We start from the raw sequence: 21,067 nt of genomic DNA on the forward strand, positions 1-21,067 counted from the left end.
TGTGGAGTTCTTTCCTTCTGGGCTAAAAAAATTGGAGGCATTTTCAAAGTGTTTCTGCTGCTAGAACCTCTCAGTATTTTGAGGTTTTCTCTACTACACCCACAACATCACTGCTACGCTGCCATGCATGGTTAGTGATGCAAATTCTGCTGATTTTTTTGCCTTCTATTTACACAATATTTGAATTTTGTGGGCTTTTATGTCTCTTAATTTCACTGAAGGTTTAGGTTGTCAGGAAGATGTGTCTATCTCCTGTGACATTTTTCACCTTAGAAGTGGAGAAATTTCCACTAAACTACATCTATATTACTGTTTGAACCTGCAATCACAAGTTGAACAGCTATTTCCTTTGTATGTTTAAAATATATCTAAACTCTAATTCTAAAGCTATAGTTGAGGTTATGGTAAGGTCCTACATATGTAAAATGTTCCCTTTATCCATATCTGATCTATTCGTAATATGCTGCTTTTATTAGCCTAATGGATTTTATGGATACCCTAGGTATGTTGACTTTGCTTAATTTTGTTGTAGTAAACCAGCTTTACTATTTTCTTCCAGCGCTGGGGATGGAACCTAGGATCTCTAGCCTGCTAAGCAAATACTCTACCACTGAGCTACATCCCCAGGCCTTTGCTATTCTTAAACATTACTGATACTGCAATTCATCCCTAGACTAATCCAAATAGTAAACTTGCTTAATTTAAGTCCCACAGTTTTAATTATTTTCTCATTTGCTCCCCAAAGTGATGGAGAATGTCACTACGGTGGATGAATTTCTTTTACTCAGCCTGACCAGTGTTCAGGAGCTGCAGCCTGTCTTCTTTGTGATATTCTTAATTATTTACCTGATAAATTTGGTTGGAAATGGAGTTATATTAATGATTGTGATTCTGGAACCCAAACTTCATTCCCCTATGTATTTCTTTTTGGGAAACCTTTCTTGTCTGGATCTTGGTTATTCTTCGGTGACACTGCCCAAGGTGCTTATGAACCTCCTCTCCACTCACAGGGCCATGTCTTTCCTAGGCTGTATTGCACAGCTACACTTCTTCCACTTTCTGGGAAGTACAGAGGCCATCTTACTGGCAGTGATGGCCTTTGACCGTTTTGTGGCCATCTGCAACCCACTTCGCTACACCATCATCATGAACCCCCAGCTGTGTGTCCTGTTGGCAGCTGTGGCCTGGCTCATTAGCTTCTTCTATGCTCTGATGCATTCTGTCCTAACTGCACGCCTGAACTTTTGCCATTCCCTGAAACTCAATCACTTCTTCTGTGATGTGAAACCTCTCCTGGAACTGGCCTGCAGTAACACAGAACTCAACCAATGGCTTCTTTCTGCTGTCACAGGGAGCATTTCCATGGGAGCTTTCTTCCTTACTCTCCTCTCCTACTTCTACATTATTGGCTTCCTTCTGTTGAAGAACAAATCCTGCAGGACACTCCATAAGGCTTTGTCCACTTGTGCCTCCCATTTTATGGTGGTATGTCTCTTCTATGGTCCTGTGGGCTTTACATACATTCGTCCCACCTCAGCCACGTCCATGAGCGAGGACAGGACAGTGGCCGTCATATACAGTGCAGTCACCCCAGTGCTGAATCCACTGATATACACCCTTAGGAATAAGGAAGTGATGTTGGCTCTGAAGAAAATCTTTGGAAGGAAGCTCTTTAAGGACTCCCAGTAGCCCCAAGGGGTCTAATGAGACTTATATCTGATTTACATTAAGGATTTCATGACTTTACTATAATAAATGATTATTTTTTGATTTTGATTTTTCTCTTAGAAATTTTGAGCATGTATTATCTCAGGCAGTGTAGTCAGTTCAACAAATACAGGAAAGAATAAACCAAATTCCACAATCTCATGAAAGTTAACCTTTAGTGTGGTGTGGGCATATAATATACAAATCCTTAAGTACGCATTATCAGGGCAGTTAAGAGCTATGGAGAACTGAAAGAAAGTAGGATGAATAGGGAAGGATGAGAGTGGTACCTGATGCATAATAAAGATCTTATTTGGTCTTTGTCCCAGGTTCCTGGTATGGAGCTTCTAAAACCCTAGGAACTTTCCAAGTGGCAGAAGTGCCTTTGTTATTTGTGAGCCACTTGGATCATATTTGTTTATGCTCATGTTGTGATTTGTGGTGGGCCCCAGGATAGCTTCAGGATGGGGGTTGATCATGCCTGAATGATTAACCATGTGGTTGGAGATTTGGGCCTTTGAATTGTGGTGATAGTATCCTGACTTTCATGAGGGGAGGAGGGAGGCTAGAGATTAAGTTTAGTTACATGGTCAATAATTCAATCAATTACAGTTATGAAAAAAGCCTAAATAGAAACTTGACACTAAAGTTCAGGCATGCTTCTTGGTTGGCAGTATGGTCCATAGTTTTGAGCACCAGTGTGCCAGAAGGGTAATGCACCTTGGCAAGACAGGAGATTTGTGTTTGGGACCCTAACAGAGCTTGTCTGATGTGTCTCCCCTTTGACTGTGTATTCTTTTCTGTGATAAAACTGTAATCATAAGTGTATCACTTTCCTGAGTCCTCTGAGTCATCTAAGGGTGTGCTAGAGACCTCCAAATTTGTAGCCAGATGTCTATGGGTTAGGATGACCACTTCTGACCCTGAAATCTACAAATGATATCTGGAATGATGACAGTCTTTTGGAGGACTGTGCCCACGACCTGTGAAATTTGGTATAATTTCAAGTAGTTGGCATCTGAAGTCATTACAGTCTGTCCTCTCTAACACAGACACATGCACCTATGCACACCTATGAATGCACTCCCCCACATCCTTGCACTATGTTAATTCTTCTACAGTTTTAAACCATATGTGATTCTGATCATATGATGATACTGACCCACTGGCACTAGCTATTTGTTGGTGGAGAGAAACACTGTATTTCCTTAGAGATGTGATTAGCAGAATATCTGTCAGACAAAAATGGACGAAATTATTGTAGCAGGCCACCACAAAGTTGGAATGACAGTCAGGGAATTTTGACCTACATGGTTTATACTAATGACAAACTGATCATGGGAAAAGTTCTATGTAAACCACTATGAATATTGACTGTTTGTTCTGTATCAAGAAGAGATGATAAGGGGGCTGGGGAGATAGCTCAGTCAGTAGAGTGCTTGCCTTGTAAGCACAAGGCCCTGGGTTCGATCCCCAGCACCCCCCCCCCCAAAAAAAAAAAAGAATTAAGATGTCAAGCTGGGAAGTGATATTGGCCAAATTATAAGGGGGATTCAAGATGGCAGACTAGAGGGTGGCTGCGTTTCATGTTGCTCCAGGACTCAGGACTCAAGAAGAGGAGATATAGAGAGACTTGGGACCAACTCAAAGCAGCCGGGTGAGTATCTCCCGTTGGGGAGGCGTCCCGGATGGGGAAGTAGTCCCCGAACACAGGGAACTTTGTGAAGTAGATTTGCCCGACGAAGACACCCCTCCCCCCGCTGAAGCAGTGAACGCGGACAACTGGGAGCATCGGAGAGGAGGCCGCTCAGCACAGCGCTTGGACTCGGAGCAACCCACCCGGGCTCTGGGAGGCTGCCCAAAGGAGGGGGTGTGCGGTGAGCTGTTTGGACTGAAAGCGACCACTCCTGAACACCGAGGGCTGCCCAGAGGAGAAGGAGAAGCACAGGCTCGGCACGTCGCTTGGGCGTGGAGCAGCTGCACCAGGGCTCCGGGCAGCTATCCGGAGGAGCAGCGTGGTGAGTGGTTTGGACTCAGAGCAAACGCTCCTGAACACAGGGGGGTTGCCTGGAGGAGGAGGAGGAGCGCGACAGGGTGCTTGGGCTCGGAGTGACTGCACCAGGGCTACGGGTGGCAGTCGGGACGAGGAGGTGCACAGTGAGTTCCTGGGAATCGTGACGAATGCACCAGATCTCTGGGTGACTGCCTGGAGTAGAAGGACGTGCGCGGTATTAATGGTCTGAACTCATCAATCAAAAGACATAGACTGGCAGATTGGATCAAAAAGAAAGATCTAACAATATGTTGCCTGCAAGATATTTCACCTCATAGAAAGAGATACCCATAGACTAAAGGTGAAAGGATGGGGAAAAACATACCATGCACATGGACTCAGCAAAAAAGCTGGGGTATCCATCCTCATTTCAGATAATGTGGACATCAAGTCAAAGTTAGTCAGAAGGGACAAAGAAGGACATTACATTGCTTAAGGGAACCATAAATCAGCAAGACATAACAATCATAAACATCTATGCCCCAAACAGTGGCTCATCCATGTATGTCAAACAAATCCTTCTCAATTTCAGAAACCAAATAGACCATAACACAATAATACTAGGTGATTTTAACACACCTCTCTCACCACTGGACAGATCTTCCAAACAAAAATTGAACAAAGAAACCATAGATCTGAATAACACAATCAATAATTTAGACTTAACGGACATTTACAGAATATACCATCCAACCAAGAGCGAATACACTTTCTTCTCAGCAGCACATGGATCCTTCTCTAAAATAGACCATATATTATGCCACAAAGCTAATGTTAGCAAATACAAGAAGATAGAGACACTACCTTGTATTCTATCAGATCATAATGGATTGAAATTAGAAATAAATGAAAGAGTAAAAAACAGAAGCTATTTCAACACCTGGAGATTAAACAATATGCTATTACATGATGAATGGATAACAGAAGATATTAGGAAGGAAATTAAAAAATTCTTAGAGGTAAATGAGAACAAACACACATCATATCAAAATCTTTGGGACACTATGAAAGCAGTACTTAGAGGAAAATTTATTTCATGGAGCGCATTCAATAACAGAAGTAAAACTCAAAAAATAAACGACCTAACACTACAGCTCAAAGCCCTAGAAAAAGAAGAACAGACCAACACCAAAAGTAGTAGAAGACAGGAAATAGTTAAACTCAGAGCTGAAGTCAATGAAATTGAAACAAAAGAAGTAATACAAAAAATTGACAAAATAAATAGTTGGTTCTTTGAAAAAACAAACAAAATTGATAAACCTTTAGCCACTCTAACAAAGAGAAGACGAGACAAAACCCAAATCACTAAAATTCGAAATGAACAAGGAAATATCACAACAGACACGATTGAAATACAAAACATAATTAGAAGCTATTTTGAAAATCTATATTCCAACAAAATAGAAAATTTCAAAGACATCAACAGGTTTCTAGAGACATATGAATTGCATAAACTGAACGAGGAGGACATACACAATTTAAATAGACCAATTTCAATTAATGAAGTAGCAGAGGTCATCAAAAGCCTACCAACAAAGAAAAGTCCAGGACCAGATGGGTTCTCAGCCAAGTTCTACAAAACCTTTAAAGCAGAGCTCATTCCAATACTTCTCAAAGTATTCCATGAAATAGAAGAGAAGGGAACCCTCCCAAATTCATTCTATGAAGCCAATATTACCCTGATACCCAAACCAGACAGAGACACATCAAGGAAAGAAAATTTCAGACCAATATCATTAATGAACATTGACACAAAAATTCTCAACAAAATTTTAGCAAATCGCATACAAAAATATATTAAAAAGATAGTGCACCACGATCAAGTGGGTTTCATCCCAGGGATGCAAGTTTGGTTCAACATCCAGAAATTAATAAATGTAATTCACCATATCAATAGACTTAAAGTCAAGAATCACATGATTATTTCAATAGATGCAGAAAAAGCATTTGATAAAATACAGCACCCCTTCAGGCTCAAAACACTAGAAAAAATAGGGATAGTGGGAACATTCCTTAGCATTATAAAGGCCATCTATGCTAAGCCCATGGCTAATATCATTCTAAACGGTGAAAAACTGAAAGCATTCCCCCTAAAAACTGGAACAAGGCAGGGATGCCCTCTTTCACCACTTCTATTCAACATCGTACTTGAAACGCTAGCCAGAGCAATTAGAGAGACCAAAGAAATTAAAGGAATACGAATAGGAAAAGAAGAACTCAAACTATCCCTATTTGCTGATGATATGATTATATACTTAGAGGAACCAGGAAATTCCACCAGAAAACTCTTAGAACTCATAAGTGAATTCAGTAAAGTAGCAGGTTACAAGATCAATGCTCATAAATCCAATGCATTTTTATACATAAGTGATGAATCCTCAGAAAGAGAAAGTATGAAAACTACCCCATTCACGATAGCATCGAAAAAAATAAAATACTTGGGAATCAATCTCACAAAAGAGGTGAAAGACCTCTACAATGAGAACTACAGAACACTAAAGAAAGAAATTAAAGAAAACCTTAGAAGATGGAAAGATCTCCCATGTTCTTGGATAGGCAGAATTAATATTGTCAAAATGGCCATACTACCAAAAGTGCTATACAGATTCAATGCAATTCCAATTAAAATCCCAATGACGTACCTTACAGAAATAGAGCAAGCAATCATGAAATTCATCTGGAAGAATAAGAAACCCAGAGTAGCTAAAGCAATCCTTCGCAGGAAAAATGAAGCAGGGGGTATCGCAATACCCGAACTTCAACTTTATTACAAAGCAATAGTAACAAAGACGGCATGGTATTGGTACCAAAATAGACAGGTAGATCAATGTTACAGAATAGAGGACATGGACACAAACCCAAATAAATAGAACTTTCTAATACTAGACAAAGGTGCCAAAAATATGCAATGGAGAAAAGATAGCCTCTTGAACAAATGGTGCTGGGAGAATTGGAAATCCATATGCAACAGAATGAAACTAAACCCAAATCTCTCACCCTGTACAAAACTCAACTCAAAATGAATTAAGGACCTTGGAATCAGACCAGAGACCCTGCAGATTATAGAAGAAAAAGTGTGTCCAGATCTTCAATATGTCGGCCTAGGACCAGACTTCCTTAACAGGACTCCCATAGCACAAGAAATTAAAGGAAGAATCAATAACTGGGATAGATTCAAACTAAAAAGCTTTCTCTCAGCAAAGGAAACTATCAGCAATGCGAAGAAAGAGCCTACAGAGTGGGAGAATATCTTTGCCAATCATACTTCAGATAGAGCACTAATCTCCAGAATCTATAAAGAACTCAAAAAACTGTACACCAAGAATACAAATAATCCAATCGACAAATGGGCTAAGGAAATGAACAGACAATTCACAGAAGAAGATCTACAAACAATCAACAAACATATGAAAAAATGTTCAATATCTCTAGTAATAAGAGAAATCCAAATCAAAACCACCCTAAGATTCCATCTCACCCCAATTAGAATGGCGATTATCAAAAATACAAGCAACAGGTGTTGGCGAGGATGTTGGGAGAAAGGTACACTCATACATTGCTGGTGGGGCTGCAAATTAGTGCAGCCAGTATGGAAAGCAGTGTGGAGATTCCTTAGAAAACTTGGAATGGAACCACCATTTGACCCAGCTGTCCCACTCCTTGGCCTACACCCAAAGGACTTAAAATCAGCATACTACAGAGATACAGCCACATCAATGTTCATAGCTGCTCAATTCACAATAGCCAGATTGTGGAACCAACCTAGATGTCCTTCAATTGATGAGTGGATAAAGAAACTGTGGTGTATATATACAATGGAATATTACTCTGCTATAAAGAATGATAAAATTATGGCATTTGCAGGCAAATGGATGAAATTGGAGACCATCATGCTATGTGAGATAAGCCAATCTCAAAAAACTAAAGGATGAATGATCTCGCTGATAACTGGATGATGACACATAAGGGGGAGGGTGGGAGGAGTTAGTGTTAGGGTTAGGGTTAGGGTTTGGGAGGGGGGCACGAATGGAGGAAGAAAGGACTGTTTAGAGGGAAAAGAAGGGTGTGAGGGGTGGGGGGAAGGGAAAAAATAATAGAATGAATCAAACAACATTACCATATGTAAATTTATGATTATACAAATGGTATGCCTTTAACCCATGTACAAACAGACAAACAACATGTATCCCATTTGTTTACAATAAAAAAAAAAAAAAAAGAGTAGATGAGCTGAAAGTTTGTTGGGGGGCTGTGCCATGCGGACGGCGCCAGAATGGCGCCTGATCACATCAGCAGCGAGGAGGTTAATTGACATAAGCACATTCAGGTGATTTATCATCCACGCACACTATGTATGTGCATGTGTTCTCGAGCACTCCTAATCGTGCCTGCTCGGACATCTAGCGTCTTGCTTAATCTTTGCATAAGAGACATGGCCCTGCTCTCCACCTCCTGGAGGTGATATAAGCGGGCGGTAGGCGGAGCGCGACAGCAAAGAGTAGCAGCTAGCAGAAAGAAGCAGAGAAGCCATTAGCAGAAAGGAAGAAGAAGCGGCAAGTAAAGAGAAGCAGCGAGTAGTGGCAGCGGTGGAAGGCAGAACGCAAAGCAGAGAACTGAGAACACACCTTTAGGTTGCAGATCACAGATAGGCAGATTGCAGTACGCGGGACACATCACTAAAGCACCTTAGGTAGACGCACCCTTAGTTCACAGGATGCAGAACGCACCTTTAAGAAGAAGCAGCAGAACTAAGAAGATATGGATCTCTGAAAGTGTAGTCTCTCTCTTATGCAAAGACTCTCTCTCTCTCTCCTCTCAAAGCAAGTAAGCCTCATTTGCTCTATCCTCAATAAACAAACAAGCAAGCAAGAAAGCAGCACACGAAAGAGAAAAGATAGTAGAAGTAGCTCAGTTTCCAGTCCACCACCGATAAAGACCCGTGCAAATTGTTGCTGCAGGCGGTGACAAATATCTGCAGATTTGGTACCGCAAAGAGCCAGTGACAAAAGTTGATATCAGCTAATTCAATAGGAAGTCACAATTCCTCCCTCACTTAGTTTCCAGTCCTTAGTTAGTTCTCAGAGCCGATCAACTGGGGAGACACAGGGTACTCATGAGGAAAGACCTGAAATGTCACAGAAAGAATATATAGTAACAATTTTTTCCCTAGTTTTTGTCCAGAAGAGATCTTTGGCTGTTTACCTGAATAATTGCACACTTTGGAAAGAGAAATATTCAGATCTTTTAGGAGCTTTGATTATACAGCCTTAACCAAGATGGAAACAGGTAATATAGACTGTTTTCATGGTACTCTGTTAGGCTGGGGAGTGGGTATTGCTGTATGAAGGTCAGGTGATAAAAAGATCATTTTTTCTTTCTTTTTTTTTTTGCTGATTCACCGGTTTATTATATTGACAGAAAACAGTACTTTAATCCCAACTTATGGATGATTGTAAAGGGCAGTTCATTTCCCTCCAAGCTACCCAGATCTGCCCCAACAGCAGGCCTTTGACTGCTCCGTGGGCTGGGGCTATCTTTTGATACTTATCTAGCTCCAGGCTCTAGAATCTGTGCTAGCCTGGAGTTTGGGAAGAACTGGGCCCCAGGAATGGTTAATCTGTCACAAAGAGCCATTCACCACCCTGGGGTAATATTTGAGGAAGACCTTGTTGGCTAAGTCCACAGTATCACCTTGAGGCTGACTGGAATATCTCTTTTTGCTCAGAACAAAGGACTTTTCCAGCTGGAAGACATTTTTGTCAAACTGCTGTTGCTGAAAAGGAACACTCTGAGCCAAGCTGCCTGCCAGTGTCTCCAGGAAGAGGCGCCAACGTGGAGCATAGTAATCTTCTACCAGTCCCGCCAACTGTTTGTTGGCGTAATCTAGGATGTTGCCCTCTGGACCCCACAGAGTCAACTGGTAGAGGCTATTCTGCTCATAGAAATGGGCCTCAGCCTCACTGACTGCCACTGCCCGGGCCTGCTCCAGCCAACTGCCCAGCAAGAAGCGTTTGTCAGTAGCCAGCATCTCATCCAGTACCGGCAGAAGTTCATAAGCCAGGATACCTCCAGCCTGCAGTAGGAGAATCAGGTCCTTTTTCCTGTAGGAGATCTTCACCTCCTCATAGTACAAGCTGACCATCTCTTGGATTGCCTGGCGGGTGATGTCCACCAAGTCATAGCGGAAGGCCGAGCTGGTGGTCAGGTTGGGTGCAGCTTTTAGCAGCAGCTGCCAGGCCTCAAATACATCCGATCGGTTGTACCAGACAGTGGTATTTATCTTTAGGGAAGGTTGCTTGACTAGTGGGCTGCGATTGTGCCCAACACAGGCCTCACCAGAGCAGTTGTAGACGCTCCTGAGCAGTAGCTTCCAGGCTTCCTCTGCATCCCCCTGGGAGATCCCATACCGCCGTTTAGCAAAGCCCGTCACCCAGGCCACCAAATCTGGCATTGGGTCCTTGCACCAGCCTAGCTCAGTCATGAGGGCGTAGACCACTTCATTCTGGCCAATGCCCTCAGGAGCTATGCCACTGCCTATCATGGTGGAATTGGGGAAGAGGCGTGCAGCCTCAGGGCCTCGGTTCACAGCCTCCAGGGTTCCAAACAGGCCATGGTTGCCCCCGAAATTATGCAGCACGCACCAGATGAAGGGCTGGCCATGGAAGGAGTCTGTGCGACTGTACACAGGCTTGCTCTCAGCAAACAGATCCAGAACCAGGAGACGGCCCAGGGGCACAGCCCTAAGCACAGCCTTGACCTGGTCGGGCCCCCAGAACTGGGGTTCATTCTGGAAAAGCCAGCCTTGGAGCAGCCACACAGCATCAGGATCCGCTGCAGTGTGGGAGTGGGAAGGACAGACAAGAGGGGTGAGGAGAGGAGAGGCCCAGGGCAGGGCTGGCCCCATTCTACAAACAATGCAAACAGGTCCAGAGAAGGCGAGCCGCCCTGTCACAGGAGACGCCTTACCCTGTGACTTACTGCCCCACTGATGGGATATACCACCACATATTTCCTTCCTCATCCTGTCTCCCCGCAACTGGGAACTCCAGGATAGTGACATAGAGTTTCAAGGGCATTAAAATTGTGTTAAGCCATGGATTCCTGGGCCCCAGCTCTGAACCTTCTGATTCAGAAGTTCTGGGTTGGGCCCTAAAAATGTGCATGTCTGACAGTGCTATGGTTTGGATATGGTTTGAGTGTAACTTCCAGGGGTTCATGTGTTTAAACTGTATCCCAAATATGAGGTATTAAGAGGGTGGAAACTTAATCCCATTATGGTGTTTGCCGATGGGGCTTTGGGAGTAAGCCTCAGGTATTTCATTGTAGTAATTAAAAGTAGACTAATACAGATAGGCTCCAGAGTGGTGCTCATGCCACTAGTTGTAGATCAGACTTGGAGCAGCCCTGCTCAAGGAAGACTGAGCCAACCTGCTCCCTTCCGGCTAACACACAGACCTCCATTAAGTCATTCTTGCCTTGGGCCACTTCTACTTGTCCTTATAAGTGGCAGGAAGGAGTCTAGGGTTCATATTTGTACAGCAAGATAGATACGTACTATCTTTGGGTACAAGCCCTAACCCTGGCCTGCATTACCTGCTTTAGCAATGAGGGAGAAATCAAATCAAATCTTTTCAATAGGTAGCACTTAGTGATTCTAAGTGCCAGGCATCATGTTTATATAAAGTAGGCCCATTGTACAGATGAAGCAACTGAGACACTGGGAAGGAGGTAATGTAAGTCATACAGCCAAAGACAAATAGTGTCAGGGTTTGTCCCCTAGTTATCTGATTCCAGAGCTCATCTCTCAACCACGGGGATTAAATGAGATGGCATGTGGGTACAAGTGCCTGTTAAACTGCAAAGGGCTGTTACAGCAATAGGTTATTCCCAGTTCTCCTCCCATCCCTACTGACCTCTGCCATACCCATCCATCTGGTGGTCTAGGGGACTTCCCTTGCCCACCTCCCCAGGGCACCATACCTACAATCATGGCCTCATAGACAGCAGTGATTGCGGCGAGGTAGGAGGGCTGTGAGGAGGGAGGCCGCACCTCATTGAAAGTGTCAGCCCCGAAGATGTGGTTGGTGCCAAACTCTTTGCTCAGCTCCCATAGAAAGAGGCTCCCAATGAGGGGGAACACGGGGTCTTCTGGAGCCAGAAGGTAGGGACAGGAGTAGGAGCAGTTGAAATGTCCCCAACTGCTCAATCGGGTGACATTGATCTGTGGGAACACCCTGGTGAGAGCCTTGGGGACGTGCCCTGCGAATGCAGATAACACGGGGATCATGCCAAACGAGCGCATCCGGTCCAGGATCCGATGCTGTAGGTAAATCTGCTTGAGGTGCCAGAAGCAGAACAGGGGGCCACCCCAGGTATGCAGGTTGCCCATGCGCCCCCAGGCCAGGAAGGCAGGACCAGTGAAGTAGTCATTGATTTCTGATTGGGTCAGGCCCAAGGCCAGGTACACCCGCTGCCAGATGGCCTCCTGGCCACTCCAGGCCAGCGCCAGGTTGATGCCATTCAGCGCCATCCAGTCAATCTCTTTCTCCCAGCGGGCCCAGTCCCATCACACGAAGGAGTAGCTTTCTGTGCACACATTCTGGTAATATCGGTACCTGTTGGGCGTGGTCTCAGCCAGCTCTTCCGGCACCACTGGCAGCGGCTGCGGTAGGTGCAGCTGAGAACTCGACCAGGCCACCTGACAGCCGCAGAAGTCGCGCAGGTAGCGGTGCAGCCCCGCGGCGGCCGCCACGCCCGTGGAGCCGCGCACCCGCACGCGCGCCCTGCCGCCGCCGCTCAGGCGGTAGGCGTCCAAGCCCGACTCGGTCGCCAGGGCGCGTTCCACAGACACCAAGAAATCGGCCGCCGGCCCGGGCCCCAGCAGCCCGACCACCAGCTCCCGCACAACCGTCTCCTCCCGGGCCTCACCGACCGAGGAGCTCCCAACCCCTGCCAGGAGCAGGAACCCCAGAGCTGCGGCCACTGTAGCGGCCTCCATGGTCCCAGCATGGCGGCGCCCAAAAAAGATCATTTTTTCTAAGTCCACCTCACAGTGGATTCACCACTTTCACAGGACCACCACTAGCCATTTCTAGGTTTCTGATCACACAACTGATTTGCCTATACTTGGTATTGTGAGTGTTTTGGTGAATGCATTATTTTCAGCACTCATTAGTAAGAAGGATCAGAAGTACTTTACATTCACTTGAGATGAAAATGGTTCACATTCACAGTCTTATCTCAAGACCATATTAATTCTCTAACTGTCACTGAATAATCCAATGGGATATTGATCATCTGAAAATCAAGTCAAAAACATCGCTGGCTTCCTATGTTGATAACATTTTGACAACTGAACCTATTGAACTAGGAGTGGATGCTTTTGTAAGAAATATGTGCTCCACAGGCAGAGGGAGCACAAAAGTTTATAGACTTTCTAGCTGATGAAGTGTTTCAAGGTGTACAGTCATCTGGAGAATGTTGTACATACTCTTCAATGAAAGAACCAAGTTATCCAATCTGGCACCTTCTATAACCTACAGACATTTTTGGGTTCTGGAGGTAGCATAAGTGGTATTTAGGAGTACTTTGTTGACTCATTTATTGGATGCTTAGAAGATTGACAGCACCAAGTGGAGCCCAGAATAAAAAAGGGATTTTTCAGGAAGTCCAGGTTCTACCCAAGTGACCCTAATGGTTAGAGTGATATGATCTAGGAGATCCCAGAGTACTAGTATTATCTGTATAGATAAAACTTCCATGTCATATCCCGGAAAGACAACATGAAAGTTGGGTCTTTGAACAGTTACTGACCTTCACCACCAAGTGCTTGAACCAAATAGAATAGCTGTGGTGACAAAGAAGAAACTATATGTGGGCCTATTTGCAAAAGCAAGATTAATCTCCCAGCAAGATTAATCTAGGTACTACTCCCAAGTATATGAACTGTAAGCAGTAGAGAACTCCTAGGCTTTGATGTGGAAATATCTTTCCAAGAGACAAATCAGCCACTAGATGGTGAGTTGATTAGCCTGGACTTCTTCCTACAAGACCTGTGTCAGCCTAATTTCTGATGGCTTGTGAAAGGTCTGATTTGTTTAACATTGCACACCAAGGGACTCAAGAGTTCTACATATTCACTGGTTGCATTATACAGCACCCTAGCTTCTAAGATGTTGTATGAATAGATATTATTACATGGTACTTTGTTCCTGCTACATAGTTGAGAATATAAAATGTGTGAAAGTACAAGTGGCCCACGACATCATCACTAATCTTCTCTTGAGTGCTTTGTGCCTCCTCCTCACAACGTTAAGTTCGATGAAAGCAGTTTGTCTTCTATAAAGGGTAATGCTTCCACCAGGGGATACAATATATTATCACTAACTCCCAAACTACAGATGTTGTCTAGTCACTCTTTATATTCATATGGCATATCAGCTGACAAAGAAGAGTTACCATAATGATAATGATAATTGACCTTAATAATTCTGAGGTGATGGAATTACTGCTGCATAGCAGGGCTCACAGCAGTATGTTTGGAACTCAGGAGACCCACTGTTGAATCACTTGAAGTTCCCATGTGAGGTTTAAAGCAAAAATAACAAAAATTAGCAACCATGGACTACTAAGTGAAAAATAATCAGTGGTTCAGGTCCTTTGGATTAAAAATATAAGGAAATAAGATGAAAACTTAAACAGAAGTACTGCCCACGGTTAAAGGGTGTTTAAATTAGTGGTAGAGGAGGGAAATGATAAATATCAGTAATGACCTAAGGTTGACCTGCAGGAGTGCAGGCTATCTTTCTACTCACATGTTCTTTTCTGTTTGTGATATTTTCCCCCTAGAAACTGGTGCCTTACCTATATTCTGAAGAATAAGTGAAGTTAAAATGAGGGTCTTAATATGGATCTGAGTGATTCAAGTGGACACTGTGGCAAATTCTGTTTGTTCTCTGCCCACATTATTTCAGAAATTATTATTATTATTATTATTATTGGCACTATTCTGCTTTTTAAATTTTATTCCAAATATCCAGTAATTTCATCTTTTGTCACAGGTTTGTCCGTGGGCAGCCAGAACTTGCACTTCTTTTACACCAAAAGTGACGGGCATGCCTGGGAATTTATCCTCTATGGGGATGAACATTAATTAGCGAGTGACAGTGTGGGATGTAGACTCTCCAGCATCCTGGTCTCTGATAGGGAAACTTTGAGATATGACTCAAACTGTCACTAGAGGGCTTTTATAGGATTTTGCTTCATATTAGATCCTGTATTGGTCTATTTTTATCTTTGGTATCTCTTCCAAGTTTTCTCTGGAAACATTTACCAATATATAACTTCCTAAGTTTGAAGATAGACTGCATCTTTGACTGGACAACAAGTTGATTATGCTCAGAATGAAGTTGGAGGAAGAAGGTTCAGCTTCATCTCAGGACTGTCTCTATGATTTTTAGTCAAGTCTATTGAGGAATAATTTACATATAATAATGTATCTATTTTAAGTGTACAGTTTGATGAAGTTTCACAAACATATACATGCATGCAATTACCACCTCAATTGAGATTTAGACCCAACAGCATGCTGTCTTCGACAGACTTGCCTCCTAGGAAAAGACATCCACAGACTGAAGAAGGGTTGGAAAAACACGTATCACTCACATGGACTGTGTAAACAAGCAGGGATTTCCATTCTTATATCAGACAAAGTGGACTTCAAGCCAAGTTAGTCAGAAGGGATAAAGAGGGACATTTTATACTGCTTAAAGGAGTCATACGCCAACAAGATATAACAATTTTAAATATATATGCTCCAAACAATGGAGCATCTACATACATCAAACAAACCCTTCTTAATTTCAAGAATCAAATAGATCACAACACAATAATACTGGGTGACTCTAACACACCTCTCTCACCACAGGCTAGATCTTCCAAACAAAACCTAAACAAAGAAACTATAGAATTAAATAATACAATCAATGATTTAGACTTAACAGACATATATAGAGTATTTCATTCATTATAGAGAAAATACACATTCTTCTCACCAGCACCTGGATCCATCTCCAAAACAGACCATAAGTTATGCTACAAAGCAACTCTTAGCAAATACAAAAAAATAGAAATACTACCCAGCATTCTATCAGATCATCATGGAATGAAACTAGAAATTAACAATAAAAAAACAGAAACTACTTCAATATTTGGAGACTAAATAGCATGCTATTGAGTGGTGAATGGATAAGAGAAGAAATCAAGGAGGAAGTAAAAAAATACTTGGAGGTAAATGAGAATATAGATATAACACATTAAAATCTCTGGGATATCAAGAAGGCAGTGCTAAGAGGAAAGTTCATTGCATTGAGCTCATACATTAAAATAATAAAAGGTCAACAAATAAATGATCTAATATTACATCATAAAAAAAGAAAAAGAAGAACAAATCAATACCAAAAGCAGAAGAAGAAGGAAATGATTAAAATCAGAGCTGAAATCAATGACATCAAAACAAAAGAAACAATTGAAAAAGTTGACAAAACAAAAAGTTGATTCTTTGAAAAAATAAAATTGATAAACCCTTAGCCACATTAACAAAGAGAAAGAGAGAGAAATCTCAAATGACTAAAATTCACAATGAAAAAGGAAATATCATGACATACACTACAGAAATACAAAAGATAATTAGAAACTATTTTGAAAATTTATACTCCAATAAAATTGAAAATCTCAAAGACATCCACAAATTTCTAGAGACATACAAACTACCCAAACTGAAGCAGGTGGACATGCACAATTTAAACAGATTGATTTCAAGCAATGAAATAGAAGATGCCATCAAAAGCCTACCAACCAAGAAAGGCCAGGACCAGATAGATTCTCAGGTGAGAAGAACTAACACCAATACTCCTCAAAGTATTCCATGAAACAGAAAAGGAGGGAACCCTTCCAAACTCATTCTATGAAATTAGTATCACCCTGATCCCAAAACCAGACAAAGACACATCAAGGAAAGAAAACTTCAGACCAATATCCCTGATGAACATAAATGCAAAAATTCTCAATAAAATTCCGGCAAATGGCATACAAAAAATATTAAAAATATAGTGCACCATGATCAAGTGGGGTTCATCGGATGGATACAAGGGTTGGTTCTACATGGAAATCAATAAATAATACATAACATCAATAGATTTAAAGACAAGAATCATATCATTATCTCAATAGATGCAGAAGAAGCATTTGACAAAATACAGCACCTTTTCATGTTCAAAACACCTGAAAAACTAGGGATAGTAGAAACATACCTCAACATGGTAAAAGCTATTTATGCTAAGCCCACAGCCAACATCATTCTAAATGGAGAAAAAAATGAAAGCATTCCCTCCAGAAACTGGAACAAGACAGGGATGCCCTCTTTCACCACTTCTATTCAACATGGTCCTGGAAACTCTAGCCAGAGCAATTAGACAGACCAAAGAAATTAAAGGGATATGAATAGGAAAAGAAGAACTGAAACTATCACTATTTGTTGATGACATTATTCTATATTTAGAGGATCCAAAAATATTCCACTAGAAAACTTCTAGAATTCATAAATGGATTCAGCAACACAGCAGGATATAAAACCAAGGTCCATAAATCAAATGCATTTATATATATAAGTGACAAATCCACTGCTAGAGAAATTAAGAAAACTACCCCATTCACAATAGCCTAAAAAAAAAAAAAAAAAAAAAAAAAAAAAAAGTTGGGACTCAATCTAACAAAAGAGGTGAAAGATCTCTGCAAAAAAACTATAAAACACTAAAGAAAGAAATTTAAGAAGACCTTAGATGGAAAGATCTCCCATGCTCTTGGATAAGCAGAATTAATATTGTCAAAATGGCCATACTACCAAAAGTGTTATACAGATTAAATATAGTTCCTATTAAAATCCCAATGTCTTTCCTCATGGAAATAGAGACAGCAATTATGAAATTAATTTGGAAAAACAAGAGATCCAGAATAGCCAAAACAATCCTTAGCAAGAAAAGTGAAGCAGGAGGCTTTACACTACCAGACATTGAACTATACTACAGAACCATAGTAACAAAAATGGTATGGTATTGGCATCAAAGTAGACATATAGACCAATGGTACAAAATAGAAGACATAAAGACAAACCCACATAAATATGGTTATCTCATACTAGAGAAAGGCACCAAAACCATTCACTGGAGTAAAGCTATCCTATTCAACAAATGGTGCTGGGTAAACTGGAAATTCATACAAAACAAAATGAAGTTAAACCTCTGTCTCTCACTCTGCACAAAAATCAACTCAAAGTGGATCAAAGACCTAGGCAATAGAACAGAGACCCTGTACCTCATAGAAGAAAAGCCCCAAATCTTCAACATATCAGTATAGGACTTGACTTCCTCAACAGGACTCCTAAAGTGCAAGAAACGAAATTAAGAATCAATAAATGGAATGGATTCAAACTAAAAACCTTCTTCTTAGCAAAGAAAATAATAAATAATGTGAAGAGAGAGAATGGGAAAAATTCTTTACCCCATGTACCTCAGATAGAGCATTAAATCTCCAGGATGTTTAAAGAACTCAAAAATCTTAACACCAAAAAACAACAAATAACCCAATCAGTAAATGGGCTAAGAATCTGAGCAGACACTTCACAGAAGAAGAAATACAATCGATCAACAAACATGAAAAAAATGTTCATCATCTCTTGCAATTGAGAAATGCAAATCAAAACTACTCTAAGATTTTATCTCTCTCCCGTAAGAATGGCAATTATCAGGAATACAAGCAATAATAAGTGTTGGTGAGGATGTTGGGGATAAGATACATTCATACATTGCTGGTGGGAATGCAGATTGGTGCAATCACTTTGGAAAGCGGTATGGAGATTCCTTAGAAAACTTGAAAATGGAACTGCCATTTGACCCAACTATCCCACTCCTCGGTTTATACCCAGAGGACTTAAAATCAGCATACTACAGTGATACAGCCACATCAATGTTTATAGCAGCTCAATTCACAATAGCTAAACTATGGAATCAAACTAGATGCCCTTCAATAGATGAATGGATAAAGAAAATGTGGTACATATACACAATGGAATATTCCTCAGCCTTAAAGAAGAATGAAATGATGGCATTTACAGGTAAATGGATAGAATTAGAGAATATCATGCTAAGTGAAATAAGCCAATCCCCCAAAACCAAAGGCCAAATGTTTTCTCTGATAAGCAGGTGCTAATCCATAGTGGGGGTTGGGTAGGGAAGAGTGAAAGAACTTTGTATTATGTAGAGGGGAGTGAAGGGAGGGGTGGGGAAGTGGGGATGGAAAGGACAGTAAAATGAGACAGACATTATTACCCTATACACGTATAGAAAAATAAAAAAGTACAAAATAAAATTAGAATTGTTATTCTAAAAAATACCCTTTAACAGTAAAAAAAAGAAAAAGAAAAGAAAAGAAAAATGGTGTTATTTTCCAATTCCAAGGAAATTTATTAGGAAACATATTAAAATGCACTTGAGTAACACCAATGAGTAGGTTTGGAAAAGACCCTACTTTGGAAAAACACAGGGCAAAAACATCTCATTCCTGTAGCTTGGCACAATGAGGTAGCAGGATGACAACTGTCTTATTTTTCCCTGTGTTGCCCTAATATTGAGAGAACATCTACTACTATGTGTTTTATCCTCCCCTAATTCACCTTTTTCACCACTAACCTTATGTTATTGTTATTTCCTAGGCCCCCCTGTTACAGTGAGAAGACATATGTATTACTGCAGTTTGTGGAAAACAAATTAGTCCAATAGTCAGGAGGCCCAGCTTCCAGGCCCAGGTCAGTTCTCTCTTTATTTATTTATTCATTTTTTTGTGGTGCTGGGTATTTAATCCAGGGCCTTGTGCATGCGAGGCCCAGGCCCAATTCTTGTACTCACTATGCAGTCTTAGGCAAATATGTCAAATTCTCTTGGCTTCAGTATTCTCATCTAATAGACATGCTCCCTATGAAATGGAAATTAAGACTTCCCCTGATCATTAGGGGTTCGCCCCATTAGGGATTTGTAGGGCTCAGGGATTCAACTTATAACCTCTTGGCTCAGTGGTCTGTCAGTGGAAAAGTGCTGTCATTCAATAAAGACAAAACTATCAATGTCTCATAACCCATTAGCAGTGAGGTTTGGGTCTCTCCAAACCTGCTTTAGAGAAGTAGGCTGGGGCACCCTCACTTCTGTAGCCTGGCACCGGACGGAAGAAGCACCATGACCAGCTGAAGTTCTGATAGAAGATAAGGACAGGAATGGGAGACAGAGGAAGGTCCCCTGAGTGCCAACTTGGGCCTTGGGGCCAGCTCAGAAGCAAAGATTATCCCAGCTATTTTGGTTGCTCAGTCATCCCCACTAACCCCACCTCCCTTCTTTAGAGGAAAACATGGGAGGTGGCTAACACTTAAGGCTCAGAGGGGCATGTGACCACCTTCTCATCACTGTAGACCTGCTCTCACCTGGCTTCGTTCTGCTCAGTTTCCTGGGAGGCTGGCCTAAATGCACTGCATCTGGCCTTCCAGCTGCCTGCTGGGTTCAGCAACAGGGAGCACAGACAGAAGATCAGGACAGAAGGAAGGCTGAAGGGCAAGATCAGGGCCTTTCATCCCTTTCTTTAAGGTCACTGTGCTGTGGGCTGGCTCCACCCCTCCACTGGCAGTGAAAGCTCCTGTCAGGCAGCTCCCTTCCCAACAGCTCTGTCTCCTGGTTCTAACAACGACTTTCTCTACTTGTCTCTTTGAGCTTGTGGATGGGAAAGGTAAGCCATGTTACTAACACCAGAGTATTTTATTATCACTTTTGAGTTCCTTACACCCTGTCCACACCTTTGTAAATACTTCCTTTATTAAACTCTTCTCAAATTAAAAAAAAAAAAAAGAAGAAAATCAAACGATGAAGTTTTCAGAACTCAGTCCTAAGTATCACACAGCATAGGGAAGTGTGGCTCTGGAGCACAGAGCCAATATTTAATTACCCATCACAGACTCTGATGTTTCCCATGTCCAGCTGTTACCTGACCCACTATTGCACCTTGGTGGAAGAGGCTAGGCTCCACTACATTCCTCCACAAATATTCATAGTCAAATTGGTAGGGAAACAGGTTTTATTCAAAGCTGTCTTTGAAGGAATAGAGAAGAAACATTTTTATTATTGTTTCAAATTTCCATCTTTGGGAGTTTCTGGTGGGGGGAGCTTTTGAAAGAGGAGCAGTGACAAAGTGAGACAAAAAGTAGGAAATATA

The 21,067-nt window shown here is 41.8% G+C and overlaps 2 protein-coding genes across 2 annotated transcripts; one reads left to right on the forward strand and one right to left on the reverse strand.

The window, feature by feature from the left end:
* Positions 1-747: 747 nt before the first annotated feature.
* Positions 748-1,689, forward strand: OR12D3 (olfactory receptor family 12 subfamily D member 3; the record flags this gene model as incomplete). Its single annotated transcript, XM_079149228.1, has 1 exon — positions 748-1,689. The coding sequence occupies one exon, from the start codon at positions 748-750 to the stop codon at positions 1,687-1,689; it is 942 nt and encodes a 313-aa protein (XP_079005354.1).
* A 7,460-nt stretch (positions 1,690-9,149) lies between these two features.
* On the reverse strand, positions 9,150-12,765 carry LOC306666720 (alpha-N-acetylglucosaminidase-like). The gene is given in 3 exon segments (XM_079148950.1): positions 9,150-10,591; positions 11,741-12,326; positions 12,330-12,765. Coding segments are annotated over 3 exon segments (2,226 nt in total). The 5' UTR covers positions 12,759-12,765; the 3' UTR covers positions 9,150-9,380.
* Positions 12,766-21,067: the final 8,302 nt, after the last annotated feature.

This window comes from Sciurus vulgaris (genome assembly GCF_902686455.1).
Source record: "Sciurus vulgaris genome assembly, chromosome: 7".
In the NCBI taxonomy this organism is placed as follows: Eukaryota; Metazoa; Chordata; class Mammalia; order Rodentia; family Sciuridae; genus Sciurus; species Sciurus vulgaris.